Below are 11,202 nucleotides of genomic sequence, written 5' to 3' on the forward strand. Positions count from 1 at the left end.
TTACAAACATTGCGCAATTTTCACGAACCTCTATTGAGCGGACACTTGGAAAGGTCCTGAAGGTGTCCCCTTAGTAAATAGAGGTTTCAATGTATTTCAGTTAATTATTTCCTATTACTTATTTTCAACTTACTGCCATTTGCATCTGACTTATGAAATCTCTCGTGGGTCTTTCGTGTTCTCGTCGAATAAAGAAAATGGCTTTTAAAATTCCTCTTAACAAGGAGTTAAATTCAAATAGAACAAGACACTACATATTGTTTTGAGATACAGTTTTAATTAAAATAATTACTTTGGAATGCACGATTTATTCTGATGTAGATCGGCTCGTTCTATCAAGCATCCCTTGGTTCCCTTCTAAAACAACACCCTTCGCTGGGATTGGTACAAATAAATGATTAAAATCAATTTCGAAGGGCCATTGCAATAGAGAGGAGAAGTATGACGTCACGTCACCATGGTAGAACTATTTCTGGATGACAAGAAAACCAACGACGACGGAACGAACGGCAAAAAGTAAAAGGTTTTTATTGACAAAACAACAAATTTGCACGTGCATCACGCGTTCATCACGCTATTTTGTACATTTCTTTGCCGTCGTTGCACCCCTGCGACGTGAAACTTCCTAATTTTTACACGCTTGCTTTATGGAGTAGGTGAACACAACACAAAAGTTGTCTTTTTCCTCTTCTAAACTTAGATTCGGTCCTTTCGGATTCAACCGGAGGAAATTTCGCCAACAATTGCCAAATTAAATGAAATTGAATAAGATCGATAAAGTTTGAAGCGGTGCGAATTCATTTTTTAAGTGACGTTTTCGGTTTGTTATGATCCAAAATTTTTGCTGCCATGGCAACGACACGTAACGACTTCTCCTCTCTTTTATACCTTAACGAGATTCACGACTTCATCGGCGTTAATGTATTTTTTCCTCCAGTAAATGACATCCCTGCGCAAAAAGGATTAATCGGTCCCTACTATACTACTAACGGGCGCTCGCCTTTACTCATAAGGTATGCATGAAGAAATTTGTGGAAGAATTCGGACAAGAATCAGACCCGTAGACAGGTATTTTCACCAGGAGGTGCCATCCAACGAGAAGGCGGACCGGATGAGTGCTGGAGGCGTTAGTCTCTAGGGAGGGGAGGGGGGATTTTGGGTGTCTGAGAGTGCATCTCGAGCGTTTTAAAGGCAGCATAAGGAAGCAGGCAGCCAAAGAGAGAAACGTGGATATTTCTGAAAATTTTTGAACTTCGAAATTAAATTTTTGGCATAAAGACCACTTTTTGTATGTATTTTTAATTTGAGAATGGCAATAACAGTTTCAGTATTTCAAAAGAAGAAAACTGAAAGTGCCATTAGTGAAGTTTTCTGAGAGCAGACGTTCATAATAATAATAATAATAATAATAATAATAATAATAATAATAATGACTTTATTTTAGTGTCAATGTATTTAGCTTAACAGTTAGCTAACTGGACACACTTTCCTAAGTACTGGCGCTAATCTATTATACACGATTACTAAATTAATGATCTTACCTAAAACCTAAAACTATATACAAATGCACGCGACTCAGAATTTACACAGGTCACAGCAGTTACTATTAGCTATATGGATCGAAAGGTCCACACCGCGTATTTGTTTCTTGAATGCTTTGAGGCTTGTTAAGTTTCTTGGCTCACCACTGACCTTTAACCAAATAAAAGGTTCTTGGTAGCGCAGCGAATGCCTTCCATAGGCCACTGTATCAAAGCGGGGTAGGTCAAAATCACAGTTTGTTAGGCTTTGGTATGTACTTTTGATCCCGAATAACTCAGATACACACCGAGTTTCTTCATTTCAAAATCTTGAAGATAAGTCTAACAGTTAGAGATTACTGAAAGTCTGCAAAATCCTTAAAAATACTTTTTGGTTAATAAATGTGAATTGTCTTCAAAAATTTGAACGAGCATAATCAAGGAGACCGCACTAAAATGGCATGTACCAATGGTGTATCAATGTACATTTTTAGACGGACTTGAGGAAAATGAAAACGCAGCTTGTGGCCGTGGTCGGGATAAGTAAGCAAACTCTCTAGCGCGGGGAGTAACCAATCAGGGTGCTCTCATGTAGTCAGATTTCTCTAGTTTCATATGCCTAGAGAAACAGTGGAGGAATAGGATTTGTACTATCTAACAGTCATTGATCTGGAAGAAGTCGTTGATCTGTTTGCTAACAGGCACCAACTAGGCACACTACTGAAAGATCATGACGATCTCAAAAGATCAGCAAAAAACCTAGTGAATAATCAGACTTATTTCTTTCTCCCTAAAAATTATGCTAAAGGTTCAAAGCGGCAAGATGCTCCCAAAAACTTGGTCGTAGAGCATTCTGTTTTGCGGCCTTGAAGCTGTGGAACAATCTCCCCAGTAAAATATCTAGCCTTGAATCTCTTTCAATTTTTAAATGCTATGATAAAACATATCTTTCCAACAAGCTTTTAATTTGTCGTAGAGTATTCATTTTGTTTATTTTATTATTTATTTATATTTTTATCATCTTTATTGCTTTTTTACCGTTTACCTGCTTGTAAATTTTTATCCATTCTTATTTTTTTTAACATACTGTAAAGCTCATCTAATCATGCTCCATGGAAAATTGCGTCACATAAGTTTCAATTAGTCGAGCTTGCTTTAGAAGAGAGAGACTCTAACGATACAACCGTTTTTTTTTCTTGTGTCCGTGCCAAATCGTAATCATAGTCCCAGGCGTTCCTAGTGCAGACCGTGGAAACTGGGGATAAGTATCTCGGCGTGACGAAAGTCATGCATAGAAAAAAGCTTAGGGAAGATCAATGCGAAAGATGTAGAGCTTTTCCCGAACGGGTCGGTCCACGGATTCTATTGCTTTAAAGCGTTAATTACTTTAGAGCAAGTGAATACCTCAGTGGACGAAAAAAAGAAGAATCTTACATGAACAAAATTTCGATGATATCGATGGTGAGGCTATGTGAACTTTCGTTGTATGCAAATGAGTGGACGATTGAAATGACGCGCCTTGTTGATCGTGCAACAACGTGGCTACCTACACGAAACAGGATTTCCTTGCTAAGAGTTTTTCATGCACTGTTTTATCGACGGTCGAGTAGTCTTCAGGGTATTTGCTTTTTAATTGGTTGCACTTTATAAATACTTGAGATATCAATGACTTAACCTTTGGCTATTGGTCACGTAATGCGTTTATTTTTGTAGTAGTTTGAGAAATGTTTTAATTTTTCATACTGACGTCTTCGTTGATGTTTCCTTGGTGTCATAGATTCGCAAGGTCTGTAGCATCTCTGCCTCATATTGCCTTTAGATTGTGGAAGATTCCTTGAAAAGACAATATAATTACTTAGACATCATTGGAAGTTTTCACTTCAGGTTTATAATTGCTGCATTTTTTTAGTATTAGTTTCTAACTCGAAAAAAACAAACCAAGTTTGCCGAGTTCACGTCATGTATAAGGGAAGAAACCAGGGGCGGATCTAGAGGGAGGGTGCAGGAAGTGCGCACACCCCTCCCCACCCCCCGAGATGACCTGCGGCTTTCAAAATCTGTTGTTCGCTTGATATGATATGTATTCTCGGCAGTTCACATTGTTATTGCCTGGTCAAAAGCCTTCTGCTTCGTATTCGCTTTTACAATTTGTTTACGTCACCAGTCGGTTACACCATTCCTTAGTGGTGCATCCCCTCGTAACCGCTCAATGCATCATGCCGCTCTGGTGGCATGATGCATTGCGGCCCTTGGTTAGAATTGCTTGCTTTTTGCCCGCCTCTTGGCCAGGTCAACGAAGTTCAGTGGAAATCAATTACAAGTTTTGGCCCTGCCATCTCCCCTGGTGGCGGTTGACGTCGCTTACCCTCATTATTCGGCATGCCTATTGTCCTAGCGGTCGCGGTTTCCTCCTATAACTTAGTTCCCCTTGCCGGGACAACAGGCACGCAGTGGCAATATTATACAGGTGAAACTTAACGCTTTCAAGAGCGTTCTTATTGTAAAGTAGCTAATTAGCTAAGAACATTGACCACGTTAAATAAAGGATATTGTATTGTAATTGTAGAATGCATAAACCAACAAAAAGACAGTTTGCGAAATAAAATGTATTTAGACTCCATTTTTAAAAGGTGTTTTTTTTGTGTTAACCCTTTCGAGTACTTAAAATTGTTGTTGTCAAAGTAAATTTGAGTTAAGCTCATAAATAAAACCAGAAAATGTTGCTTGGTTGAAATATTTCAGAACACTATGGATGTTTTCGCAGGTTATATGTACGCAAAAACGTATTACACTTCAGGTTTAAGGTATTTTAAATCGTTACGGTTTAATTCTTTTTGCAATAACTGTTCTTCTGCGTACGATTGCAAATTGTCAACCTTCATCACCGGCTTCACGAATTTCGTCATTTGTAAGGCGGCAGGCAAGGCTTCTTCGATAAGTAAAGCCACAGTCTGAATCAAGGAAGAACTGCCAAAGGAAGGGGTAGGTAGAAGACAAGCGAAAAGATTTCAGACAAACCAACAATTTGAGAAACAAAGATTTATAGCACTACATAACGTATCCAGTATAACATAGCAAGTACTCACATAAGTGACTTTAACTCGTAAATTGATATCACCGGCAGATATAGAATATTTAACAATAATAAATACTATCCCTACTTATTGTCACAAAACAGATGCTACATTATTACAGTAAATTATTATTCATCGAACGCAAAATTAACGTTCACACAAATACATGTACCTCATCAGGGTTTGTTGCAATGCAAAGCACACAGTAACAGTAAAGTTTAAGGTACTACAGCACTGCATTTGATACACAGATAAAGTGAGTGTCTTTGTTGTTTGCAAATACGTCAATGCTATCTACCTTTATAAGTATGCAGGCAAGGCCGAAATTCTTTCCAGTTGTTGGAAACATTTTTTTTATCATTAGACTCGCAACTAATGACGTAAAAACCATCTTTCACAATGCTATACAAGGATAATCTGCTGACAATTGAGAAGAAGTGCTAACAATAACAACACTTTCTGCTCCTCCTGCTGCCACATGAACACAGTTAACTGCACCATTACTCTTGGAACCGAGATCAGTCAGGACTTTACCAGGATTTCCTTTAGCAAACAAAAGGTTTCCAGAGAGGGGTACCCCACCACTGAAAACATGGCTGTTGAACTTGATCAGCACAGGAACACCAATCCCCACCACTGTTCCTGTCAATGTGGTGTCACTGTTTACCGTCAATGATACTGCGCCATTATAAGGGAGTCCAAAAGTGTCCTCATGGCTAGATGATACCTTGTGATAGGAGAAAAATGGAATTACAGACACCATGGTTAGATGATACCTTGTGATAAGAGAAAAATGGAATTACAACATTTATTAACTTGTTAACTTACATCACAGCCTTTATCTTTTGCAATGACAGCACTATTAACCAAATTGGCATTTTTTCCACCAAGAATTCCTGCTGACACAGCAGCAGTAACATATCGTAATGCGGACTTCATTTCAGCACCATGTGTTGTCACAGTGACTTTGGTGAGTGGCTGATCATTCACAAGACATGCAGCAATCCTTCCAAGTTTGTCACCGAGGCTTAGCCAAGGCTGCGCTTCAGGTTTCAGGGCTTCAGTTAAGAATGCAGCATTTACCTATAATCAAACAATTAAATCATGTCTGGGATTAGGTTCTCTACTTCCTACCCCTGCTGACCAGGTGACTTGTGAGGGTACAGAGAAAGCATTATTAGATAACCCTGCTGGATGGTGAATTCTGTTCTTACCTTGCATGATGGACAAGGAAGTCTTTCAGGGGAATTCAAATTACAGAAGTAATGTAAGACAAATTAAAATTAATTACAGTAGTTCATGTGGATTAAAAGCTGCTTCTAAAACTGATCTGACAAAGTGAATAAAAAAGATTTAAATAACTGAACAACTACTGGAGCAACTAATTAAGCAACAAAAATCAATTAATATTACTAATTGTGCTTGTCACTTTTATGGGGGGGGGGAGGGGGGGCTAGTTTAAATGACTCTTGGGCAAGTAAATGCTAAAACTGACTTCCTTTGCACCGTGCACATCTGGTAAATATTCAGTCTTCCCACCTTCTGAGGTCTTACCAAGAAAACATTGATATTTGAACATGGCAGTCATCAGCAAACTGGAAATTGACAACGACCAGGAACTTGCAGTTAACATGAAGAAATATCCACAAGGTGCTCAGAGCCAAACCTGGACAAAGATTGTTCACTAGCTTTTGACAAACTTTTTTAAAAAAGCTTTACTGAGAAAAAACATTTTCTGGAAAAACCATTTGCACACAATGGTAAGGTGCAGGTCCAGTCTAGAATAGTGTTGACAAACTCATCAACAGTAAACCAACAAGAGGCAAGGTTTTAAAACATAAATTAACAGAAATTTGACTATATTATGTACCAATAATTATGTAATAACTGCATCTGAAGTAAGCATTCCTTGTTGTGTCTCTTATGAAAGTTTTCTCTGTTTTTTACCATACCAACTACAACACAGACTTTAATTTGTTAGACAGAACACTCACAGTAACACTGATTCCAACACTCAGACCAACATCGACTCTGGTTCTCTTAAGACAGTGACTATACCATACATCAGAGGCACCTCTGAAACTATCACACGTATACTACAACCTTTCAATGTACTTGTGGCACGGTTTTAGTTAATAATACATTAATTAATATTATATTATATATGTTGTAACTTTTAAAATTAGTTAGGATCGGAGATACTAGCTATGTAAGCTACACTAAAATCCGAGTATAAATAAAGTTTATGTATGTATGTATGTATGCACATAAACCAATAACCACTTGACGGCGACAAGTTACTGATGTCAAGGACAAAGACAAACCAGAAAATAGACAGGTCAGACAGGAAAAAGTATACAAGATCAAATACTGCAACTGCCAGGCTACTTACATTGGTGAAACCGGCAGAAAATTAGCATGTGACTGACTGAACACAAACGCGCAACGAGAAATGGTGACATCAGCAATCACATCGCTTCATAGCCAATAACATCACGGCTTAACTGACAGACGACCAATATTATTGCGACTTAATGGACCAATCAGATCAATATCAAGAGTTTAATACCATCAACTGACGTGATACAACTCACTTTGACTCTGAAGATGACTACCGCACAGGTTGTCGAAACGTCAGTCACTGTCAACAACAGTCCTATTCAGGACTACAGCACGTTCAGCACGTTCAACTGGACGATCATACTCAGCCTACTAAAGAAATGACTCTTGGGTTCAACCTTGCACAGTACCACTTCATGCCAGTCGCGGCTTTTCCCTCTATTTTGTGCTTCACAACAGCACTCCTTCCAGTCCGATGCACTCTTACAGTAGAACCTCGATATAACGAACCTCTATATAACAAAAGTCCTCTGTATAACAAACTCTTTTCTTTACCCCAGTAATAGTAAAATATGTGGAAAAGGACCTGGACGTAAGGAAAAGTCATCATAGCAAACAAATTTTTCCAGTCCCTTGGCCCTTCATTATATCGAGGTTCCATTGTAATTTGTAATATTACTACCAGTTAAATGAAATAACTCACCACACCAAATAGTGACTTCCCCTGTGCAGCATCAACAAACTGTTCAGCTATTTCCTTTGCTACCCTGGTTTGCGCCTCAACAGTGCTGGCACCAAGATGGGGACAAGCTATGACATTAGGATGCTGGACTAACTGCCCTGATACTCCTGTGGCAGATATAAAATAAATAAACCTGATCAATAAACTGTCACAGTTTACCTCCCCCCAGTGTATGTACTTAATTGTGTTAACAACTTATTTACTGTCTTATCATTTCTTTTGCTTAAAGTGCCCATCACCTAAATTTTTTTATTTTCTTATCTGAAACTATACCTCATGAAAAAAACTTCTGCGAAAAAATGTTGCGGTTTGAACAAAACGCGACTTTTTTACCAATTTTTGAAGTCTAGATCACGCAAACTAGCAGGCTCACATGACGTCATGTGACGTAAATTAAGGAACTCGCGTTACCTTGCCTTCACCAGCTGTACACAGAAAAGATCAATTACAAGTAAGGATTGAATCACAACGTCTTCGCAAGAAGAAAGTTTTTCTGACACAGAAAAACCTACCAAAACTCTTAATGTTTTCCTGTCGATAACGTCACGTGTTCCTTAAAGTACGTCATATGACGTCATACTCCCAGAGAAGACTAAGATGAATGGTGTGCCAAAATGGCGGCAAATTTGAACGTTTTTAAAAAATTCTAAAAAAATCTTCTTTTGCATGTTCAAATCGCAAAATTTTTTAGCTGAAGAAATTTTAATAAGGTGTAGTTTCAGATAAGAAAATATAAAATATTAGGTGCTGGGCACTTTAAGGGGGTTTGGTATTACATCAACTTACTACTTGCTGTGCATAATTTACCTGTATTAGTTTTGGCACTGGCAGAGAATTAAAAAGTGGTTTCATTTTATTTTAAATCCTCAAGTTTGGTATGTATGGGACCTATATGAAAATGTTGTTTATCCTAAAATGCATGGACTTATACTCAGCCCTCCCTGGTTTGAAATTAGGTGATAGTGGAACCTTACCCTCCCTTCAGGAAATACACAAAGTTATTTGTTACAAAGTGTCCTTTTTCCTTATTTCTATTATCCTCTTATTCAGTCAAGATATCAGAATATAATTTAACTATTTTGGTCTAAATACACTCAAATTGTCTGTTACAGAACATTTAAAAAGTGACCTCCTTTAAAACCTGATAAAACGACCTTTAATTAGCATCCAAAATTCACACAATTTGCATATTTTGTTGCATCAATCTGACCTGAAAATGCTGCATAATTTATGATTTTTTATCACACCCTGTCAGTAGGCATGCTCCTTAATTGTTCACTTACCACCCACTGAAGTGTCTACCTAAGTATTGACATGGCAACACTCCCCCTATGATGCCCTACTATTAATAGCAATATAAATACTTACCAGTAGGGGGTTCCGTTTCATAGACATCGAGAGCTGCCCCACCACACTGCCCTGACTCCAATGATCTTAAAAGGGATGCTTCATCAATGATACCACCACGTGCACAGTTGACTACATACACACCTTTCTTACAGAGAGGGAATGTCTTATCACCGAGAAGTCCTGGATTTATTTTGAAGAAAAAAGAACATGTTAGTGATAACCTTGAGAACAGAAGAAACAAAAATCAGCATGCAAGTTACACAAATCAGTTTAACATTTCAATTCCTGCAAAGGATAGCCACATGTACAAGAACCTATTGTGATAAGCACAGACCAATTTTTATGATGTTATACTATCCAAGGAACCTTAATTAAGCCACTTATTACAGGGCAACCGGGAAAACCATGAACACTTGAAATATCTCAGGAATGTTTATTGTCTTGCATGTATGACCAATCGCAGCAAAGATCAAGACACGTAAACTGGCCACAACTACAAACATGGTAATTAATGACCTTGCTTGTGGTTTAGTTTTCTTACACCTGATTGGTTTTTTTTTGGGAATACAATAACATTTCAGAAATATTTCTGGTGTTGGTAGTTTTCCTGGGTTGACTGTAAATGCTAAATGCCAGGCACTTCTACAGGCAATCAACTCAAAAGAGACAGGTAGGTAGGAAAAAAGATACAAAAGGTTGAGTTTGATTGTCTGGGTGAACGTAGTCCTGAACAACACTGTTGTTGTTGACAGTGACTGACGTTTTGACAACCTGTGTGGTAGTAATCTTCAGAATCAAAGTGAGTTGTATCACATCAGTTGATGGTATTATACTCTGGTTATTGATCCGATTGGTCAATTATGTCGCGATGTTATTGGTCGTCTGTCAGTTAAGCCGGGATGTTATTGGCTATGAAGACTCGTTATCAGTGATTGGTGTGTTTCGATCCGTCTATTGTCACAGTTAAACAGTCGTCTATTGTTAGTCAAATTGTCAGTTCTCCAGTTGTTCTCTTGTAGTTAGTTTTGCTTGATCTCATCAATAAGTCGCTTGTATGGCTACTGGTAACTGTTGGCTACCATTCAGTGGCGTTTGATACATTAAAGGATGTGGATTTACACATAGGAGACAGCTGACTTTAAAAGGAGCAACAAACACAGAAGCAGTAATCTATGAACATACATACCAATACCTACAATAATATATTTTATATATATAATAGATAAGGCACTACGTACTCTGCTGTCCTAGTAGTGATGTATGTTGCTATTACACTGTATAACTTGCCCTTTAAATCATGCTTGAGTTGAAGGTGTTTAAAAGGCCAAAAAATATTATCTTGCTGTCAACATAAAATCACCTAAAATTAAAAGTGCAATACACACCTCTTGTCTGTGGAATGAGAGGAGTGTGTACTGTGATGTAGTCTGCTTTTGGCCACAGCTGGTCTAGTTCCATCCACTCAATATTAAACTTAGCTGCCTCATCAGCTGGAACAAGAGGATCGTACCCAATAGTCTACAAGAACAAAAACCACAACAACTACTGTTAGAGCAGCAGGACTTGCACATCACTGTATTCAGATTAGTATTGAGATGTGATTCTAGCATACATAAACCTTTCACAGATAGTTGAACTCTACCAGTTACAGGAAAACTCAGAAAACCATGAACTGAAATATTTCAAGAATGTTGGTTGGGTAATGGTAGGCTTAGCGACATAATTCCCGAAAAACTGCCTAAAATTCTTTCCGGATTTTCCCAAAAAAAGCTCTAAAATTCTTTTAGAAATGTCTAAAATTCTCCAAAATTCCCGAAACTCTTAAAAAGATCGGGGTTTTTACAGCGATATAACAAGAATCAAAGAGTTGTACAACCTTTTCAGCGAATAACCGCTGATAAGTTGTAGTGTAGATGACTCTGGTGCTCAGTTAGGGGTTTCATTAAGAATTGAAGCAGCAGGAGAATAGTGTAAAGTAACAGGAGGATATTTTGAAAGAGCAAAGCCCTTTCCCGGAAAGAGCTTGAAAACGAACCTGGAAATTTTGCGTTTTAAACCATGCTGAGATTGCTCTTCTTATTGTCTGATAGCAAATGTTTTTTCTCGTAGCTGCTGAACAAAAAAATGCATACCTCTACATGGTTTCAAAACACTTTTTCTTCGAAATAACAGGCAT

General features: G+C 38.0%; 1 protein-coding gene across 1 annotated transcript in view; it reads right to left on the reverse strand.

Moving 5' to 3' along the window:
* Positions 1–4,544: 4,544 nt before the first annotated feature.
* The window catches only part of LOC140931426 (D-3-phosphoglycerate dehydrogenase-like), a 14,478-nt gene continuing 7,820 nt past the window's right edge, over positions 4,545–11,202 (reverse strand). The window contains exons 6-10 of the mRNA XM_073381248.1: positions 10,412–10,544; positions 9,045–9,206; positions 7,638–7,783; positions 5,423–5,677; positions 4,545–5,321 (exon numbers count right to left, since the gene is read on the reverse strand). Coding sequence (XP_073237349.1) covers positions 4,989–5,321; positions 5,423–5,677; positions 7,638–7,783; positions 9,045–9,206; positions 10,412–10,544 — 1,029 coding nt within the window. The 3' untranslated portion in view covers positions 4,545–4,988. The remainder of the gene's footprint in view (positions 5,322–5,422; positions 5,678–7,637; positions 7,784–9,044; positions 9,207–10,411; positions 10,545–11,202) is intronic.

The sequence above is a fragment of the Porites lutea genome, chromosome 3 (genome assembly GCF_958299795.1).
Source record: "Porites lutea chromosome 3, jaPorLute2.1, whole genome shotgun sequence".
Classification (NCBI taxonomy): domain Eukaryota; kingdom Metazoa; phylum Cnidaria; class Anthozoa; order Scleractinia; family Poritidae; genus Porites; species Porites lutea.